Source organism: Lynx rufus, unplaced genomic scaffold, assembly GCF_022079265.1.
Source record: "Lynx rufus isolate CCGP_SWC_20201006 ecotype Redwood Valley unplaced genomic scaffold, mLynRuf1.p SCAF_4, whole genome shotgun sequence".
NCBI lineage: Eukaryota > Metazoa > Chordata > Mammalia > Carnivora > Felidae > Lynx > Lynx rufus.
This window is the reverse complement of record NW_025814856.1, coordinates 140,614,549-140,637,215: the sequence shown is the minus strand read 5'-3', so window position 1 is coordinate 140,637,215 and position 22,667 is coordinate 140,614,549. Positions and strand designations below refer to the sequence as shown.

The 22,667-nt window shown below is 36.8% G+C and overlaps 1 protein-coding gene across 13 annotated transcripts in view; it reads left to right on the top strand.

Annotated features, from left to right (window-relative positions):
- CADPS2 (calcium dependent secretion activator 2) overlaps window positions 1–22,667 on the top strand; it is a 545,419-nt gene that overhangs the window by 366,521 nt on the left and 156,231 nt on the right. For 9 of the 13 annotated variants that reach the window (XM_047095961.1, XM_047095959.1, XM_047095954.1 and 6 more), the window contains exons 10-12: window positions 19,175–19,283; window positions 20,286–20,486; window positions 21,921–21,929. In XM_047095961.1, coding sequence (XP_046951917.1) covers window positions 19,175–19,283; window positions 20,286–20,486; window positions 21,921–21,929 — 319 coding nt within the window. The remainder of the gene's footprint in view (window positions 1–19,174; window positions 19,284–20,285; window positions 20,487–21,920; window positions 21,930–22,667) is intronic. The other 4 variants (XM_047095962.1, XM_047095960.1, XM_047095958.1 and 1 more) reach the window with 1 other exon arrangement.

Sequence of the window (22,667 nt, the reverse complement as noted above, 5' to 3'; positions counted from 1 at the left end):
CAGCCCAGAGCCTGACGCGGGGCTCGAACTCCCGGACCGCGAGATCGTGACCTGGCTGAAGTCGGACGCTTAACCGACTGCGCCACCCAGGCGCCCCGATGATTTCCTTCTTAACATCCACCATAATCATCATCTTATTGCCTTTCTTTTCAACTTTTTCTGCATGGGGGCCATTGTATAAGCTCACACCATGTTGACTACAGTACAGTATTAATAAACTCTTGTAATATACTGTACTTAACGTAACTGGCAATAAGGTAACAGAAGAAAGGTCTTTATTTACAGGCAGCCTGACCTAGAATGAAGCAAAGCATTCCTAAGCTTACTCTTGTATGGAAAAGCAAAGGACTATCCATAAATGCTTTGAAGTGACAAAAATACACCAGTGCCAGTTGTGGGCACCTTCCAGTGTTCTGAAAAATCACTGATTTCTGCCAAACACTGTGGCCTGAGCCCAAGCATCTGAGCATGGGAGACGATCACCCACAGTCCTGCAGAGAGAGAGAGAGAGAGAGAACAACCCTTTAACAAGTTAAAATTTACTAGAAATGTTTGCTCGTCCTGCAGAACACTTGTAGAACAATCTGTTGGCAATCCAAATTTAATGTACCTTAATATGATTATCTTTAGAGAGCTCTTTTCTGGCCAAATTATCAGAAATATACCCCTTTAACTATCATTCTCTTTACTCTCCTTTTTTTTTCTTGGAGACAATTCACGACTCAAAATTGTTTTAGATATCTCTTTATTTGTGATTGAGTCTTCTCCATTCTCTCTGTGTGAGATTGATTTCATTTTTCTAATTTTTTCTCTGATTCTGATGCTGGGGGATTTGTTGTAATCCTCAAGAACTAGAAATATTCACTCTAGATGCTCAGTAAATATTTGTTGAATGAATAAGAGAGTGTGAAATACTCATAAGAATGGAAGAAGATATGAAAATTATAAATGCACATGAAGCGAAAGTCAGTTATTTACCATTCTGATTAGTAGGCAAGGAAACACTAACTCCCAGATCTGTAAAAAATACCAAAGAAGGACAAAATACAGCTTTCTAAAAGACCAGATTACATTCACATTAGTCTTCAAACTGTTTCATTAATATATTGTCCCTTAAAATAATTTTGTGCAACTTCTAGATCATTATAACTTTTCACCATAAATTAGTTGCAGTGGATATAGTTTCTAACATAAAACTGTTTATCAATTGTAAGCATGCCTAGTAGAATCTAAATGCTGTTGTGAATCTATATCTACCTGTAACCATGGAAAATTGAATATCAGTAGATTTTTCCCCTCGAGTTCTTATTTCCATGGCTCTTTCCCAACAGAAATTTACTCTTAGGAAATAAATATGTTTTAGAATCCTATCTGATCACTCTATCATGCTTCTCTGCAATTAAAAAGTCTACAAAATTGGAATTAAAAAAAAAATTCCTGTGAAGTCCTAACCCCTGGTGTCTTAGAATGTGACTTAGTTGGAAATAGTGTTGTAATTAGGATGAGGTCATAGTGTAAAAGAGGGGGGGCTCTAAGCCAGGATGACTGGTGTCCTTGTAAAGAAGAAGGTGTTTGGGAGTAGTCCTGCACACAGGGAGAGCGTCACGGGTAGGTGAAAGCAGAGGTGGAGATGATAGTTCTACAAACTAAGATATGCCAAAAATTGCTAGTAAACCACTAGAAGTGATGGGAGAGACCCAGGATAGATGGTCCCTCACAGCCCTCAGAAAGAACCAACCTTGATTTTAAACTTCTCGCCTCCAGAACAGGGAGACAATAAATTTCTGTTTACGCCACATAAACAAACTTCAACAGAGAACAGATTGCTAACAGATGCAAAAAAAAATAACATGGGAAAGACAAAAAGCGCCTTTCACTAAAAATAGCTCCATCATTACATCTTTTTTAAATATTTTGTTTTGAGAGAGAGAAAGCACATTGCATGAGCAGGGGAGGTACAGAAGGAGAGACTCTCAGGCAGGCTCCATGCCCAGTGCAGAGCCAGATGCTGGGCTTGATCCCACGACCATGAGATCATGACCTGAGCTGAAATCAAGAGTCAGATGCTCGACTGAGCCACCCAGGTGCCCCATCATTACATCTTTATATACTAAACACCCAGATTTATTTCCCCTTCTCCCTCTGTTTGAACAAACCAAGTTAGTTAAACTACCTCACCTGAATAAAATTAAGACTTTGAAAAGGAGAAAGCAAACTGTTATAAAAAAAAGGCTTTCAGTATTAAAAATTATTTTATATTGATGTATATTTGCAATGATAGGTAGCAGAAAACTGATAAAAGCATATAAATATATGACAAAATTTAAAGGACAATTATTAAACAAAGTTTATTGGAAATGCCCATCTTAATGAGCTGGATATGGCTTCCCTTCCCAATTTAACTGTAAATGAGTATTTTTCTAAAATGAGAAAAGGTTTCAGACTGACTCCTTGTTTATAGTGTTTGAGATATAAGCATGAATGAACTCGGCTCACCTAAGTAGGTTTATGGAAATGGTTTTGTCACATCACTCAGTTTCTCAACCGGTGTGTGTGTGTGTAAGTTCCTAAATTAGATTCCCCCAACACATAGTGGTATATCATAAAAAATATTTTTAATATTCTGTCATCTTATAACTAAATTAGTTCCTTTCATAGCTTTGCCAAAAGCAAAAAATGCAAAAACCATCTAATTTTCAAATACTTTGTTTTGCCTCTGAATGTAGAGCACCACAGCACTGCAGCTGGAAAAATTCCTATGCACATCTCACTATATAAATGCCTGCTAGAAAATGAAAATTGGGTTAGAGAGAGCTGTTCATTTCTACTTCTCTCCAGCTTGAGTTTGAAGAGGTAAATCCTGTCAGTTCTCTAGTAGGAGATGAAGGGGAATCAATGAGGATTTCCTGTCATTTGGCGAAATCAGACCTTGCAAGATCACTGTTTGAGGATGGAGAAAGGGGCAGGGTAGTGTGGAGACCTATGGAGACCTATCAAAGGATTCTGTAATATTAAAATCAAATATACTGATTTTTAATTTATAAGAAACATGGACACTATTGAAAAGTGAAAATGAGAGTTGGCTGAGATTAATAAAAGAGCTCTAAAAAATAAGGCAGAAAACAAGTTGATGTCCACAGTTTAGGTAATGTACAGAATGAACACGACATAGATGAAGTCAGTAATATGGAAGACCAGAGAAGCTCCAAAAGTGTGAAGTCAAAACCCTACCTACCTATACTAAGGAAAGAAAGCCAATACTCAGTATGACCAAAATCTGCTTATCTAAATGGGAAGAGAACACAGATAAAACAGAAGTAGTGATAAGAGCAATGGTGAAAATAAAAATAAAAGGAACATTTTCTGATATTTCAAAGAAATTAGTCTGCAGAAATACAGACTTCCCACATTTCAGGAAATTTAGTGAGAAGAAGGTATTTCCAATTTCTTCTAAAACATTTTTTCAATTAAAAATGTGTGTTGAGTGTTACACTCAAATACAGAAATTAGTGGAGTTAGATCTACAGAGAATTAATGGAAAATTGACTTGAGAATTTGGTATACATCCAAGATCTGTAAGTCACCTTCCTGAAAATATATAAAGAGGAGCTCCTGGTATTTGAGATGAAGGAGTATAGTTTCTCGGGAATAGGAAACTTAAAATAGAAAAGAATTAAAGAGTAATGATAGAAAATATAGCTGAATCTCTATTAATGTTATAAAATACTTTGAGCCCAACACTTGTAAACATGAGGATTGTTCCTGAACAAGTTGTGGATGTATGAAGTAATTATAACAAGATGTGAAACATAAACTCAAAGTTAATGAATGCAGTAATAAAAACAGGCTGTACTCCTCAAGTTATGTAAGAGATAATCAGAAATTAGTTTATATTTTCAATAGAGAAAATACGGGGTCAACTCTGTCCTTGATAAGTTTTAAAGTCTACAAATTAGGATGCCTAGAAAACTTTAGTAAACATAAAACAGAAGACAGCAATAGGTATGTAAATTGTTACTATGCATATGGTAAATAGAAGTTTTAGGAGTCAGATTCTCAGAATGGGATTAAAAAACAAAATCCATATGTATGGTGGCTTTCCGGGATACACCACAAAAAAAAAAAAAAAACAACAGTAAGAACACAGAGAGAAAGCATGACAATATTTAGACTAAGGAAACTTTAAGAGCAGTATTAAACACATCAAAGGGTTATAATTTTATATTCATTAAAGATATCAACAGTTAGTATAAAACAAATAATGGTTGTTAAAATGTCAATACTACCCAAAGTAATCTACACATTAAATACAATCCTAATCAAAATAGCACCGGCATTCTTCACAGAGCTAGAATAAACCCAAAATTTTTATGGAACTGCAAAAGACCCCATATATAGCCCAAGAAATGTTGAAAAAGAAAACTAACGCCGAAGGCATTCCAATCCCAGACTTTAGCCTATATTACAAAGCTGTAATCATCAAGACAGCATGGTATTGGCACAAAAACAGACACATAGACCAATGGGATAGAATAGAGAACCCAGAAATAAACCGACAGATATATGGCCAACCAATCTTTGACAAAGCAGGAAAGAGTATCCAAAGGAAAAAAGACAGTCTCTTAAGCAAATGGTGCGGGGAGAAATGGACAGCGACATGCAGAAGAATGAAACTGGACCACTTTCTTACACCATACACAAAAATCCAAAATGGATGAAAGACCTAAATGTGAGACAGGAAACCATCAAAATCCTACAGGAGAAAACAGGCAGCAACCTCTTTGACCTCAGCTGCAGCAACTTCTTGACATGTCGTAAGAGGCAAGGGAAAGAAAAGCAAAAATGAACTATTATGACCTCATCAAGATAAAAAGCTTCTGCACAGCAAAGGAAACAGTCAACAAAACTAAAAGGCAACCTACAGAATGGGAAAATATATTTGCAAATAACATTTTTTTAACGTTTATTTTTGAGACAGAAAGAGACAGAGCATGAATGGGGGAGGGTCAGAGAGAGAGGGAGACACAGAATCGGAAGCAGGCTCCAGGCTCTGAGCCATCAGCCCAGAGCCCGACGTGGGGCTCGAACTCACGGACCATGAGATCGTGACCTGAGCTGAAGTCGGATGCTTAACCGACTGAGCCACCCAGGTGCCCCATATTTGCAAATAACATATCAGGTAAAGGATTAGTATCAAAAATCTATAAAGAACTTACCAAACTCAATACCTGAAAAATAATCCAGTGAAGAGATGGGCAAAAGACATGAATTGACACTTTTCCAAAGAAATCCATATGACAAACAGGGGCATAAAGAGATGCTCAATATCGCTCATCATCAGTGCAATACAAATCAAAACCATATTGAGATACTACCTCACACCTGTCAGAGTGGCTAAAATTAACAACTCAGGAAACAACAGATATTGGCAAGGATGTGGAGAAAGGAGAACCCTCTTGCACTATTGGTGGGAATGCAAACTGGTGCAGCTGCTCTGGAAAACTGTGGAGGTTCCTCAAAAAATTAAAAATAGAACTACCCTACAACCCAGCAGTAGCACTTCTGGGAATTTATCCAGAGGATACAGGAGTGCTGATTCATAGGGGCATATGCACCCCAATGTTTATAGCAGCGCTATCAACAATAGTCAAATTATGGAAATAGCCCAAATGTCCATCAACTGATAAATGGATAAAGATGTCGCATATATTTATTTATATTATGTTATGTTATACTGTGTGTGTGTGTGTGTGTGTGTGTGTATGTAATGGAATAGTACTTGGCAATGAAAAAGAAATCTTTCCATTTGTAATAAGGTGGATGAAACTAAAGGGTATTATGCTAAGTGAAGTAAGTCAGAGAAAGACAGATCTCATATGATTTCACTCATATGTGGCACTTGAGAAATTTAACAGAAGACCATAGGGGAAGGGAAAGAAAAATAAGTTATAAACAGAGAAGGAAGCAAACTATAGGAGACTCTTAAATACAGAGAACAAACTAGGGTTAATGGGGGTGAAAGGTTGGGGGGGGGGGATGAGCACTGGATGTTGTATGTAAGTGATGAATCTTGGGAATTTACTCTTGAAGCCAAGACTGCACTGTATGTTAGCTAACTTGACAATCAATTAAAAATAAAATAAAAGGCAAAACAAATGAAACAAATGATGTATTGAATATGTACCTGAAGAAGATAATAAAAGAATAATGCATAATGCCTCAAATTACTTGCTATTCAATTTCTTTCTCTCTTATAACCTTAGTAGTCTTAGTAGTCTTTGATTATAGATTCTCACATATAACTGTATATTTTATAGCTATCTTAAATGATAATGTTACCATAGAATATATGAGGTAATTGGCTTATGTGGGAAAACAGGATAAGCTTTAGAATGCCAATTATAAAATAAGGTGGTATATTAGAAGGAGTACTAACTGTATCTGAGGAGAGTTATGTTTCTAGACTCAAGATGACATTTTCCTTCTGAGTGACCTTGGGAAAGTCAGTTTGCTCTTCTGTGAACTCTGGAGTAGAGATCATTATCTCCAGGGCCCTGAACCCCGATCCCCCAATACTAGTATGTCCTATGGAATAATCTTATTTTTTCTTTTCATTGAACCTTAACTCTGGGTTTTAATTATTAGTGATTTAGTGAGACCTGAGTCCTCTAGATATCATAGTCTCTAGTTTCCAAATGTTCTTAAGATCCTCCCCACCCAACTGAAATCTATAATTCTATCAAATATAACAGTATTTTACTCATTAATATTTACTGATTAAATATCTTGTAGAATGTTAGGACAATACTATCAGAAAGTAAACCTACAATGCTGAGAAATCCAATCCCATCTATACTATTACATAATACATATCTTACCATTTTTCCTGATGAGTTTTCAATTTGCAGTGCTTTATAATATTTCGGCTTTACCTTTTTCTTATAGTACAAACATAAAATATAACAAGGTCTCACATGAATCAGATGTTTTTGAGGAAGTTAAGAATTTCTTTTTAATATAATCACTCCCTAATTGCCGTTTCCCAATTATTCTTTGATATTTCATTTTGTTTTTTTCCTAGTGATCTTGTGATTTTAATGGGTTTCTTAGAACTGTGATCACATCGTAGCTATTGGTATACCTGGAAGACTAAGACCTGTTCCTCCTTGGCTCTTAAAAGTGGGTCCATCACACTCTGGGTGCTTCAGACAGCCTAGTTGGATAAAGGAATGAATTTAGCCTCATGTTTATTGTTTCCTGAACATTTTAAGTACAGTGTTTGACATTTTAAAAAATCTAATATTACTTGAATGGTAAGTGGAGGAGGATTCATTTAAGAGTACAAGTAGGGGGGGCGCCCGACTTCAGCTCGGGTCATGATTTCGCGGTCCGTTGGTTAGGGACCCGAGTTGGGCTCTGTGCTGACAGCTCGGAGCCTGGAACCTGTTTCAGATTCTGTGTCTCCCTCTCTCTCTCTGACCTTCGCCCATTCATGCTCTGTCTCTCTCTGTCTCAAAAATGAATAAACGTTAAAAAATTTTTTTAAAAAAAGAGTACAAGTAGGGTAATTTGGACTGTTAGACTATTAGTATTTTTTTCAAACAAGGTAAGTATGTGATATGTCCTAACAAAGATAATAGATTTTCAAACGTTGGCTGAATAATTTTATTAAATTGAAATAAGTTTAATTTCCCAGAGAAATTAAAAGGCAGGGACGATATGCCAGGCACTGTGGGAGCCAGTGAGTCACAAAGAGACAACAGCCAAGTAAATGCAGTTAGGTGTGAAGGGGACAAGTTTGTAAGGGTGCTAGAGGGACGAGGAGGGCTTACTAGATTAGGAAATCTATATAAATCATGCAATTTCAAGGGTGGAGGTGATCTATTCCTGCTTGGGAGTTCAGGTAGAGAAATGAATAAAAGTGGACAAGTCTTGTTGGGGAGCCTGTCTGGAGTACCAAACGCAGTAGTAGCTATAAATTCTGACTAATATTTGTGGGAGATTTTTGCAAGCCGTGCAGAGAAGGCAGACCTTTCTGTGCTAGTCATCTTTCTCCCAGCAGATTCCAGATTGTTCCTGTGGTGATGTGTCAGGAGACTTTCTTTCAGCCAGGTTTATATGATTCTTCCAAATGAAAGAATAAAAAGGGGAACTTTTTGGATTATTGGCTCGATATATTTCCTGTTTTGTTAACAATTGGTCACAGAAGTATTACTTCGTGTAGTAGTCCCCTGAAATCTAATAATTATATTTTAATTATAAGACAAATTTGAACATTTTTTTTACAGTTTGTATTTCAGCTTTATTTATGCTTCCTGTTAAGAACATCTGAGTTTTTTTTTTTAATACGAAATTTATTGTCAAACTGGTTTCCATACAACACCCAGTGCTCATCCCAATAGGTGCCCTTCTCAATACCCATCACCCACCCTCTCTTCCCTCCCACCCTCCAACAACCCCCCCCCATCAACCCTCAGTTCTCAGTTTATAAGAGTCTCTTATGTTTTGGCTACCTCCCTCTCTAACCTCTTTTTTTTCTTCCTTCCCCACCCCACTGTCTTCTGGTAACTTTCTCAGGATCCACATAAAAGTGAAAACATATGGTATCTGTCTTTCTCTGTATGACTTATTTCAGTTAGCATAACACTCTCCAGTTCCATCCACGTTGCTACAAAGGGCCATATTTCATTCCTTCTCATTGCCATGTAGTATCCCATTGTGTACATAAACCACAATTTCTTTATCCATTCATCAGTTGATGGACAGTTAGGCTCTTTCCATAATTTGGCTATTGTTGAAAGTGCTGCTATAAACATTGGGGTACAAGTGCCCCTATGCATCAGCACTCCTCGATCCCTTGGGTAAATTCCTAGCAATGCTATTCCTGGGTCATAGGGTAGGTCTATTTTTAATTTTTTGAGGAACCTCCACACTATTTTCCAGAGTGGCTGCACCAGTCTGCATTCCCACCAACAGTGCAAGAGGGTTCCCGTTTCTACACATTCTCGCCAGCATCTACAGTCTCCTGATTTGTTCATTTTGGCCACTCTGACTGGCATGAGGTGATATCTGAGTGTGGTTTTGATTGGTAGTTCCCTGATGAGGAGCGACGTGTTGAGCATCTTTTCATGTGCCTGTTGGCCATCTGGATGTCTTCTTTAGAGAAGTGTCTATTCATGTTTTCTGCCCATTTCTTCACTGGATTATTTGTTTTTTGGGTGTGGAGCTTGGTGAGCTCTTTTAGATTTTGGATACTAGCCCTTTGTCCGATATGTCATTTGCAAGTATCTTTTCCCATTCCGTTGGTTGCCTTTTAGTTTTGTTGATTGTTTCCTTTGCAGTGCAGAAGCTTTTTATCTTCATGAGGTCCCAGTAGTTCATTTTTGCTTTTAATTCCCTTGCCTTTGGGGATGTGTCAAGTAAGAAATTGCTGCGGCTGAGGTCAGAGAGGTCTTTTCCTGCTTTCTCCTCTAGGGTTTTGATGGTTTCCTGTCTCACATTCAGGTCCTTTATCCATTTTGAATTTATTTTTGTGAATGGTGTAAGAAAGTGGTCTGGTTTCATCCTTCTGCATGTTGCTGTCCAGTTCTCCCAGCACCATTTGTTAAAGAGACTGTCTTTTTGCCATTGGATGTTCTTTCTTGCTTTGTCAAGATGAGTTGGCCATACTTTTGTGGGTCTAGTTCTGGGGTTTCTATTCCATTGGTCTATGTGTCTGTTTTTGTGCCGATACCATGCTGTCTTGATGATTACAGCTTTGTAGTAGAGGCTAAAGTCTGGGATTGTGATGCCTCCTGCTTTGGTCTTCTTCTTCAAAATTACTTTGGCTATTCGGGGCCTTTTGTGGTTCCATACAAATTTTAGGATTGCTTGTTCTAGCTTCGAGAAGAATGCTGGTGCAATTTTGATTGGGATTGCATTGAATGTGTAGATAGCTTTGGGTAGTATTGACATTTTAACAATATTTATTCTTCCAACCCATGAGCACGGAATGTTTCTGTATTTCTTTATATATTCTTCAATTTCCTTCATAAGCTTTCTATAGTTTTCAGCATACAGATCTTGTACATCTTTGGTTAGATTTATTCCTAGGTATTTTATGCTTCTTTGTGCAATTGTGAATGGGATCAGTTTCTTTGTCTTTCTGTTGCTTCATTATTAGTGTATAAGAATGCAACCGATTTCTGTACATTGATTTTGTACCCTGGGACTTGGCATGTATCAGTTCTAGTAGACTTTTGGTGGAGTCTATTGGGTTCTCCATGTATAGTATCATGTCATCTGCAAAACACGAAAGCTTGACTTCATCTTTGCCATTTTGGATGCTTTTGATTTCCTTTTGTTGTCTGATTGCTGATGCTAGAACTTCCAACACTATGTTAAACAACAGTGGTGAGAGTTGACGTCCCTGTCATGTTCCTGATCTCAGGGGGGAAAGTTCTCAGTTTTTCCCCATTGATGATGATATTAGCTGTGGGCTTTTTATAAATGGCTTTTATGATGTTTAAGTATGTTCCTTCTATCCTGACTTTCTCGAGGGTTTTTATTAAGAAAGGATGCTGAATTTTGTCAAATGCTTTTTCTGCATCAATTGACAGGATCATATGGTTCTTATCTTTTCTTTTATTAATGTGATGTATCATGTTGATTGATTTGCGAATGTTGAACCAACCCTGCATCCCAGGAATGAATCCCACTTCATCATGGTGAATATTTCTTATTATATGCTGTTGAATTCGATTTGCTAGTATCTTATTGAGAATTTTTGCATCCATATTCATCAGGGATATTGGCCTGTAGTTCTCTTTTTTTGCTGGGTCTCTGTCTGGTTTAGGAATCAAAGTAATGCTGGCTTCGTAGAATGAATCTGGAAGTTTTCCTTCCCTTTATATTTTTTGGAACAGCTTGAGAAGGATAGGTATTATCTCTGCTTTAAATGTCTGGTAGAATTCCCCAGGGAAGCCATCTGGTCCTGGACTCTCTATTTGTTGGGAGATTTTTGATAACTGATTCAATTTCTTCACTGGTTATGGGTCTGTTCAAGTTTCCTATTTCTTCCTGTTTGAGTTTTGAAAGTGTGTGGGTGCTTAGGAATTTGTCCATTTCTTCCAGGTTGTCCAGCTTGTTGGCATATAATTTTTCATAGTATTCCCTGATAATTGCTTGTATTTCTGAGGGATTGGTTGTAATAATTCCATTTTCATTCATAATTTTATTTGATTCATCTCCCTTTTCTTTTTGAGAAGCCTGGCTAGAGGTTTATCAATTTTGTTTATTTTTTCAAAAACCCAACTCTTGGTTTCACTGATCTGCTCTACGGTTTTTTTAGATTCTATTTTGTTTATTTCTGCTCTGATCTTCATTATTTCTCTTCTGCTGGGTTTGGGGTGTCTTTGCTGTTCTTCTTCTGTTTCCTTTAGGTGTGCTGTTAGATTTTGTATCTGGGATTTTTCTTGTTTCTTGAGATAGGCCTGGATTGCAATGTATTTTCCTCTCAGGACTGCCTTCGCTGCATCTCAAAGCATTGGGATTGTTGTATTTTCATTTTCATTTGTTTCCATATATTTTTTAAGTTCTTCTCTAATTGCCTGGTTGACCCACTCATTCGTTAGTAGGGTGTTCTTTAACCTCCATGCTTTTGGAGGTTGTCCAGACTTTTTCATATGGTTGATTTCAAGCTTCATAGCATTATGGGTCTGAAAGTGTGCATGGTATGATCTCAATTCTTGTATACTTATGAAGGACTGTTTTGTGACCCAGTATGTGATCTATCTTGGAGAATGTTCCATGTGCACTCGAGAAGAAAGTATATTCTGTTGCTTTGGGATGCAGAGTTCTAAATATATCTGTCAAGTCCATCTGATCCAATGTCTCATTCAGGGCCCTTGTTTCTTTATTGACTGTGTGTCTAGATGATCTATCCATTGTTGTAAGTGGGGTATTAAAGTCCCCTGCAATTACCTCATTCTTATCAGTAAGGTTGCTTATGTTTGCGATTGTTTTATATATTTCAGAGCTCCCGTATTCAGCGCGTAGACATTTATAATTGTTCTTCCTGATGGATAGACCCTATATTTATTATATAATGCCGTTCTTCATCTCTTGTTACAGCCTTTAATTTAAAGTCTAGTTTGTCTGATATAAGTATGGCTACTCCAGCTTTCTTTTGACTTCCAGTAGCATGGTAGATAGTTCTCCATCCCCTCACTTTCAATCTGAAAGTGTCCTCAGGTCTAAAATGAGTCACTTGTAGACAGCAAATAGATGGGTCTTGTTTTTTTATCCGTTCTGATACCGTGTGTCTTTTGGCTGGAGCATTTAGTCCATTTACATTCAGTGTTATTGTAGAAAGATATGGGTTTAGATTCATTGTGATGTCTGTAGGTTTCATGCCTGTAGTGATGTCTCTGGTACTTTGTGGTCCTTGCACCATTTCACTCACAGAATCCCCCTTAGGATCTCTTGTAGGGATGGTTTAGTGGTGACGAATTCCTTCAGTTTTTGTTTGGGAAGACCTTTATCTCTCCTATTCTGAATGACAGACTTGCTGGATAAAGGATTCTCGGCTGCAGGTTTTTTCTGTTCATCACATTGAAGATTTCCTGCCATTCCTTTCTGGCCTGCCAAGTTTCAGTAGATAGGTCTGTCACTGGTCTTATCAGTCTCCCTTTATAAATTTGAACATATTTTGATTTTACATGCAAACCCCATCAACAAACTTCTTTTCCTGGAATGTGGTGAATATAATAGTTTTTCTCATATATATGAAAGCTAGACCTATTATTCAGAATCTCTATAAAAAATTAGAATTGAAGGATTAGCAAAAGCATTTGAATTGGGGTCTTGGCTAGTCTTCAATGTAATGGTAAGAATGCTTTTATGGAAAACACCTAGAAATGCTGGGTAAGGTATAATACAAATCTTTTTACATGCATATCTGAACTGCAAGAAGAAAGGAAAACCTCAGGGACCAAAGAGTGAAGCTTGTGAGTTGACTTTGTAGCTGTATTGGGGCTGGACACACAAGGGTGTTGATGTTGGTTTGTAGGGATTTTACTGTTCACGCAAAGAAAACATACCCTGAGGCATACTCAGAGTGGGAATTTGGATAAGGGATCTTCTCATAAAGAACTTAAAAGATCTATATCACTGAGAAATGTGGACTAGAAAAAAAAAACTGCCCCCAGGCTAGTAAATTTATATTTGGCTCTAAATATGGAGTAAAAATGACTCCTGAGAATTTATAACTATTAGCCTGTACTCAGAGAATGTTGAAGTTCTAATTTATTTTATACAAATTTAAGGGAGAAATGCTCAAGTTAAGAAATAAACATAAAGAGTACTTATGGATTGGTGATATATCTGAGGCATCTGACATTTTTAAAAAACTTTTTGGAGAGATGAACCTTTAAAGTAGGTTTTATAAAATATCCACAGATAAAATGGTGTTGGATATGAGCTCATAATTTAAAATCACAGAACAATAAACCACTTATTTATACACCCAAGAATTTTAGTAATAACTATCATATGTATAAACTACAAAATAATTAAACTTAGGGTGATGAAATTTATAAACTGATTCAAAACTATAAGAAAAGAAAACACACTGTGAAAAATGAACAAGCAGTTTTGGAATAGGACAATGTGGAGCTAGTAAAAATTTTAAAGTCATTGAAATTATATCTTTATTGGACAGGTTAAACAGTAGGTTAGACACATCTAAAGAGAAAATTAGTGATGTAATTAATGATAGAATATTATAATCTTAAGAAATTACTCAGCATAGAGAAATGAAGAAGCATAAAGTATGCAGAGGTTAAAAGGTAGGAAAGAATCTACAGTTCCAAGATACTTGTGATAGAATTTGAAGAAAGAGTAAAGGGCAAATGAGATAGAGTCAACATTTGAAAAGATAATGAACGAGATTAAAATTTGATGAAAGTCACAAATTATCAGATACAAGAAATACTACAAATATTAACCAAGATAAACATTAAAACTCCCTAAAATTTCACAGTAAAACTATAGGATAACAGGACTGGCTGGCTCCATTGGTAGAGCATGCAGAGTCATGAGTTTGAGGCCCCTTGATCTCCGGGTCGTGAGTTGGAGCCCATCGAGGGTAGAGTTTGCTTTTAAAAGAAAATTTTTAATTAAAACACAGGATAACAAAGATAAAGAGTACATTTAGGAGAAATTAGAAAAGGCAAATTCACTGCAAGGGAACCCCACAGTCAGACTCTCATCAAACTTTTCCATATGGATTATGTAAGGTTTCTGATGATGGAATATCTTCAAAGTGCTGAAAGATTACTAGCCTAGAATATTATATAACCAACTAAACATTCATAGGGTAGGGGCTCCTGGGTGGCTCAGTCAGTTAAGCGTCCGACTTCGGCTCGGGTCATGATCTCGCGGTCCATGAGTTCGAGCCCCGAGTTGGACCCTGTGCTGACAGCTCAGAGCCTGGAGCCTGTTTTGGATTCTGTGTCTCCCTCTCTCTGACCCTCCCCCATTCATGCTCTGTCTCTCTCTGTCTCAAAAATAAATAAACGTTAAAAAAATTTAAAAAAAAACATAGGGTAGAATTAAAGACATTTTTAAAATAAAAACTGACTCAAAAAGTTTTTACTAAGGAAGGAAATTGAACCCAGTGATGGTGTGTGCCTTCTTTTTAAGCCTTCTTTTAAAAAACTGGTCATGCCCTAGGCAACAGAGAAGGTTTCAAAAAACACTAAATTTCTGAATCATTCTGGTCACAATGGAATTACTTTAAAACTCAGTAAGAAAAATGTAACCACACATCCACATATGAAAGCACACTTGTTAATACTTCATGTATAAAAAAGAACTAATGAAATGAGAAATATTTAGAACTGAACTAAGGAAAATGCTATATGATAACTTGTGAGATTAAGCTAAGGTAAACTTAGAATAAACCTAGATATATATGCATTTAGGCTTATCGAACCTATATAACAACTAAAAATGAGTAAGCTAAGTAGATGAATTAAAACATTCATAAAAGAATAAGCCCCCCAAAAAAAGAAGGGAGAAATAATAAAGATAGCAGAAATTAAGAAATAGAAAACAAAGAATAGGGAGGAGTAACTAAATGCAAAGATACTCCTTGCAGGTGCTCAAAAAGGTAAATAAATCTCTTGCAAAACCGATTATGGGAAAAGGATTTGAATGACTGATAACATTAGGAAATGAGCAAACTTATTTAATAAAGTAACCCACAGAAAAGAAATCCCAAGTGGCTAATAAAAATAGGAAATGTTCAGCCGTATTAGTAATGAGAATTCAGAGAAATTCAGAGAATAGAGACACACCACGTACCATTCGTCAAAGTTGGTAAAATATTAAAGACTCAAAAACCAAGTTAAGCAAAGATATGTAGTACCAGGAGCTCTCCTGGACCCTTGGTGTATGTATGCACTGGAAAGTAGTTTTGTAATGTCTACTGAGGATGTAGATACACATGCCCTACAGCCTAGCAATTCCCTTCCCTGATGTAGCCCTTTAGGCAGCTCTAACACATGTGTGCAAGAATGACCGTTGTGGCACTATTTTTAATGGCAACAAGTGGAAGGTACTGAAGGCCATCATTAAGACATTGGGTAGAGTGTGGCAGTTCAGATAACAGAGTAGGTATCAAGATGGCTAAACATCATGTTGAACTTTTGGGGGGAAAAGTTGCAGAAGAAAGATACATGATTTATTCATACAGAGTGTTAAAATGTGTGAAGAAGTACTTGATTTTCTCAATTTACTTATGTGGCAATTGTGATTTGTGATAAATACATACTTGGTCTTTATCCCCATTCTGGCATAGAATCCTTGTACTTTTCTACTGAGTGGTAAAGCTGTCTTATGTTAATGAGATGATTTTAGAGCCCACCTAAGCATGGGGGCTGTTTGCCTAGAGAATCAACAGTGTGATTAGAACTGGAACTTTCACTTCCACCTACCCCCCACATCCTCCCAGACCTCAGGGAGGAGGCAGGCTAGAGGCTGGATAAATTGCCAATGACCAGTGATTTAATCAATCAAGTAAGCCTCTATAATGAAGCCTCTGTAAAACACCAAAATAAGGGGGTTGAGAGAGCTTTTCAGGTTGGTGAACAGATGGAAGACTTAGGAGGTTGTGGGAAACCCTGATCTGTAGCCAGTCAGAAATACAGGTAATAATTTGGACTAGTGTCTGAAGTTCAAGGAGAGAGGGGCATCTAGGTAGCTCAGTCAGTTAAGCTTCTGACTCTTGATTTAAACTCAGGGCATGATCTCATGGTTTGTGAGTTGGAGCCCCTGCAGTTGGGCTCTGTGCTGACAGCATGGGACCTGCTCAGGATTCTCTCTCTTCCTCTATCTCTGCACCCCCCTTCCCTTCCCCGTGCCCCCGCCACGTGCAAATAAATACACTTAAAAAATGCAGTACAAGGGGAGAGTGGTAAGAACCTCCCATCTGTAGGTTACAGTCTGGGTTTATGACTGGCATCTGAGGGGGAGTGGGGTGGGGCAGGCTTGTAGGACTGAACCCTTAACCTATGGAATTTGAGTTCTATGTGCTGTGTTGGTATAGTGTTACAATTGAGCATATTGTAGGATACCCAACTGGTATCCAGAGCATTGCTTGTTATTGGTGTGGAAACCACCCTGCCTATGTATAAACTAGGTTGGAACTGGGTCTAAGAACCTAAAAATTTATGTAATAAAAGTTGTAAAAACATGCATGGGAATAATAAACACAAAATCCAGCATGATAATTACCTTTGTGGAAAGAGAAAAGAAAAATGGGTTTGAATACACACACACACACACACACACACACACACACACACATATACATTAACTGTATCCAGACAAAAACCTTTAAATATGTATGTGTGGGTGTATATGTACATTTATATGTACATATGTGTGTGTATATGTATACACGCACACAAACACACACACACATATGTTTTTTTGTTTTTTTAAGTAGGCTTCACACCCAGCTCAGAGCCCAATGTGGAGCTTCAGGACCTGAGTTAAGATCAGGCTTAACTGACTGAGTAACCCAGGCACCCCCATAATAGCGCTTTTCAGTAATTAGTATAAATATTTTCATCTGTATCCTGTTCATATGTATGTACAGCGTTTATCCAAAAAAGTACACTCTACATTTTTGTTTTTCCGCCTGCTTTTTATGTTATATCTTAGAAATAAAGACATGTCCTGGAAAAAAAACTCTGTCGTAAGTGCTTTGAAGGCCGAATAGCATTGTACTGTGTGATCATGTTGTAGTGTATTTAACCAAACCGCTATTGGTTTTTCCAGTTTTTGCTTACATTCAGTACTGCAGTGAACATACCACGCATGCATCTTTGAATATTTTCCATTTGTTTACTCAGAATAAGTTCTAAGATTTGCTGGATCAAAGGGATTGCATAATAAACAGTGAGGCTTACCTACTAGGAAGTTTCCAGCAGGCTGGAAGCTCAGGAGGTGATGCTACAGTCTTGAAGCAGAATTGCCTCTTCCCTAGTGACGCTCAGTTGTTGCTCTTCTCTGTCAGCCCGTATTGATAGGTAGCAGTTCTTTGCTGAATATATGTTTTGCATACATCTTAGTTTATGGCTTTGCCTTTTTACTTCTTTTTTTTTTTAACATTTATTTTTGATAGAGACAGAGCACAAGTGGGGGAGGGGCAGAGAGAGCCAGAGACACAGAATCCAAAGCAGGCTCCAGGCTCTGAGCTGTCAGCACAGAGCCTGATGCAGGGCTCCAACTCACAAATCGAGAGATCATGAAGGCAGAGGCTTAACCGACTGAGCCACCCAAGTGACCCTCCTTTTTACTTTCTTTGTGGTGTCCTTTAATAAGGAGAATTTCTTAACTTTAGCATAGTCTGTGTAACTTTTTTCCATAATTAGCTCTAGAGCCCTCTTTAGTTTTTGTGTATTGAAAGGTATTTTTTGTGTTTTCTGACTTTCATTTATGTTTAAAAGTGGAAAGGGGGCATAATTCACATTACCCAAACTGTTTTCTATGGAATCCTGTGTTCTAGGGTATTTTGCAGTTTAAGTGTTAATCCACCAAACATTCTTTTCTCCTGCTGGGAACAGCACTTCCCCTCTCTATTTGGGGGGGACATCTTAGAGCCCACCTGTTGGAGCATTTGACATTCTTTGCCACAGATGTAAGCTCTTGACCCATACTGGACTAATGTCAGTTTTACCCTTAGCCGTAGTGATTGGTCCAAATATGGCCTTAAGACTCCAGGTGGGACAGTCAGGGAGGTGACTGAAGAGCTGTTGGCCACTGTGGTTCTAGGTCACTGAGACCACAGCACAAGAAAATGAGGCCAGTTTCAAAAGAGAGGTAGAATGGAGACACAGTGATCTTGGCAGTGTTGAGTCTCTGGCTGCTAAAAAACTCATTCCACCCTGGACCTTCCTGTGGGTTTGCTTATGTGGGCCAGTAAATTCCCAATTTTTATTGAAATCTTTTTGTTTGTTTGTTTGTTTGTTTATTTTGAGAGACAGCACACGTCTGTGTGCACATACAAGCAGGTGAGGGGCAGAGAAAAAAGGGGAGAGAAGATTGGAAGCAGGCTCTGCTGACAGCTGAGAGCATGACGCAGGGCTCCAGCTCACAAACAGTGAGATGATCATGACCTGAGCCGAATTCGGATGCGTAACCAACTGAGCCACCCAGGCGCCCCTGAAATCTTTTTTTTTTTTTTTGAAGTCTGGAAATAAGTACATTTTAAAGTGTAGTTCCATGATCATACACGTTTGAGAATGCTTCTGTTATATCTTACTCTTAGAGATTCGCAAAGTATGTTAGCCTACTAAAGGCCATAACAAAACATGCAGTAGAAGAAGCCTGTTTATCTTTATTTAACCCAGTGATTCTCAAACTTATTTTTAACATGAATACTTTTTTATGATGCTTCTATTAATGTCTCATAGAATCTTGGCCAGCAGATCATTGGCTTGGGAAATGTTATCGTAGGCATGGAAGGGCCTAACTGCAAGCTGGCAGAGGAAAGGTGCTTTCATTTCTGAGTTAGGTTTTGAAAAATGCTAACACCCATTGAATTTTTAAAATTTGGCAAAGAATCCTCTGATTAAAAAATGAAAGAGATTTAATGCTAGCAATCTGAAAACCTTCTCTTGTGCAGGTTAGCCAGTATACCTTCGCTATGTGCAGTTATAGAGAAAAAAAGTCTGAACCACAAGAACTAATGCAGCTTGAAGGATACACTGTGGATTATACAGATCCCCACCCAGGTAATTCTAAGCCGAATCTCTTTCTCTGCCATGTATTCATGAAATTCTCATAACTCTCCTGTCTCTGTTCTACGTTTCAAGCTCCATTGAATGAATAGGGTGCATATTTCACTGAGGTACCTGGACAAGACTTCATGAGATTCGACTTCTATCTTTCTGCGGACTACTTAGCTTTAGGCTAAACTCATCATTTCTGTCGTCTTTAGGACAAGGATGCAATAGTGAAAGTTACAATAATTGGAAAAATTCTGTGAGCAATATCAGCACTGCTTACATAAACTTCTTTAGTGGAAGGCAAAAAGTTACAAGAGACAAATAGGGAAAGAAATGACCAATGAACTTTTATGTAGTCTATCAATTTTTTCCCCAATAGCACATTCTTATACTTCTCTCCTTACCTCCATATTAATACTAGGTATGTAGTAGACATTTGGTGTCTAAAATTGGTAAGAGAATGAATTAATGAATATGTGGCCATGAATGAAATTAATAAAGCAATATTAAGGAATACATAGATTTAATAAATGCAGAGATTAAAAATTGCACATAGATGAAAAGTAGGAATCTGTGATCATGTTCACTAATTGGTCAGTGAAAAATGAAAAACGTCATCTCTGTGAAAGAATTTTGCGGAGGATAAGATGCCATACAGATAAAAGCATCATTTTTGCCTTTTCTGCTAAAATTACCGTATATTTCTCCTGCATCTAGCATTAGAAATGTGCCAAGAGAAGACTTTCTTCTCTGGCCTGAGCTTTCAGACTACACTATATATTTCTATAGAGTAGGTTTATATGGCTTGCATAATGTTACTGTGCCATGAACTATTCGTTTCCCTAGGCTATTTTTAATTTTTAAAGTAGTACGGAAATTTAAACTTTTCTTAGTAGCATCGAGCTATTGATATCAAATTCATTCTTTTCTATGAGACCATTTAGCGAATGAGCTTAAAACTCTGCCAACTACATAAGTTTTTTTAATGATGTCTTTCTTTCTCCACAGGCCTTCAGGGTGGACAGATGTTCTTTAATGCGGTTAAAGAAGGAGACACGGTGATATTTGCCAGTGATGATGAACAGGATAGAATATTATGGGTTCAGGCCATGTATAGGGCCACAGGTCAATCATATAAACCCATTCCTGCGATTCAAACCCAGAAACTGAATCCTAAAGGAGGGACTCTCCATGCAGATGCTCAGCTTTGTAAGTTTTGTTAAAACATAATTTCATTATCAATTAATAACCTTAATAATATATAAAATTGCCTGAGGCAAATTTGTTCAGTATCATAGTTTACATCATTAACGAATTCCTAATTGAATAAAAATAGTTTGTATTAGTCATAGAATCAGCTCTCTAGTTTTTCATACGGATCTGGAATAAATGGTGCCTGGGTTTTCAGTTACAAATTTGCCAAGCATTGGGGTACATTTGGGCATCTCAAGGGCATATAAGAAAATTCTCCAAAACTTCTAAAAGAAAATTTATTTTAATACTTATAATTGTAACTTTTTTTAATGTGTTTTACAAAAATGGAAAAAGTATTGCAAAATTAAATGGGCATTGATAGGACTCCAGAATACCAAAATCATGAACCGTCACTTTCTAGGGTTGTTCTTAACTCAGAAGAATAAGAGGGCTATTTTCTGTTGTAGATTGACAAAAAAGAATGAGTCATCAAGCCAACTTTCTTTATCTAAATACCTTAGTATTCATGTCATTCTTTTTATGCTAATTTAAATCAAGAATTTTATTCTTCATTTGAATCTACAAGTGATTAATAACGAATGATGTAATAATTACAGAAACGTTTTCGAACACAGCTTTAATAATCATTAAACCCAGATATTCTAGTTTGTTACACTTGCAAAACTTCTCTGGTCTCTTCTGTAATAAGACTTTTTTTGGTATGACTTTAAATTCAAATTTTGACTTTTCATTCAACACCCTTTACTGTTAAGGTTCTTCTCCAGGAGAGTAACATCTTGATGTGCATTATTTTGTTCTCCACATCAAATAACTACTCTCTTTTCTTTTTGAGCCCCCTTCAGTATCACATCTAGGCATCTTAACGGTACATAAGGCCAAATAATTAAAGATGGAATATGAGCTCAACTCCAATTACCTTTGTGTTATACCATATGTATAGTATATATACACACATAAATATATATACATATACATATAGTATATATACACAGGCACATATATATACACACACCACTGTGTGTCTGTGTGTGTGTGTATATATAACATATATAACATATATAAATATATCTATGTAAATATACATATGTATATACACCGTATATATAACATACACTTTATGTTAGCTAACAGGACAATGGATTATTTTTTAAAAAACTAAAATAAAAAAGAATACTGATCTTGACCTCTATCAGAGAAACCATTTAACTTTCCAGAGAGTAGTTAGCCCTTAGTATTTTCTTCATTCCATGACTTCCATAGCATTCCTTTTTCTTCTTTTTTGGTCATCTCTTGGAAGAACAGCTTTTAGAGTTGTTCTTAGTTAATAGAAACTAAGAAGATAACATGAAAATAAAGTGACTAGTTATAGAAATAAATATTCTCCTAATCTATTTAACTATGCTTTTTCACTCCTTTGCTGACCTATAGCTGGTAAAGGTGAGTGTTTTCATGATTTTCTTTTTGCTTCATTGTATTAAAATTTTTGTAATAATGTGATTGTTGAAGGAATATCATGGTCTTATTTACAATGCCAGTCTCCTACTTTCTAGGCAGACCCAGAATATTTAGGTTAACTTTGCCATTTATGAAACAAAAACGTATATTTTTGCCACAACAGAGAAGTAGAAACAACCTAATATCTACCATTCATATGGGCATAAAGGTCATGGCTGTGAAGGTATTACAACAGCCTGCAAAACACTACTCAGTAATGTTACGTGGAAAAATACTAAATTGTGTGTATGGTATTTCACTGTGTTAAACACAGTTTTATAAATAGAATAAACTATTCACAGTATATGAGTTTAATTAAAGGGACTAGTTGCTAGTCCTTAGTATTATCTTTGAAGTATTTATGTTATAACCTAAACCTTTTTTAGAACTAAACATTTTTTAATGTTTAGAGATAGTCAGAAAAAAATAATAAATTTATAAAGTCTAACTTATTTGAAGATAACCTTATTTTAGGATATAAATAAAGGTATGTATTTATAGATTTTTCTAGTAAGTGAATCTATTCAACTTCCCTGTTTCTTTAGCTTTCAGGATATTTAGAAATTTTAAGAAAATGGAGTAAACTGAACAGATAGAGAGTCGGCTTGATATCCAGTTTCTCTGCTTCAAATAGTACATTGCCTTCTGCCAGACTGACAGGCAGTCTTTGATTAAACTGTC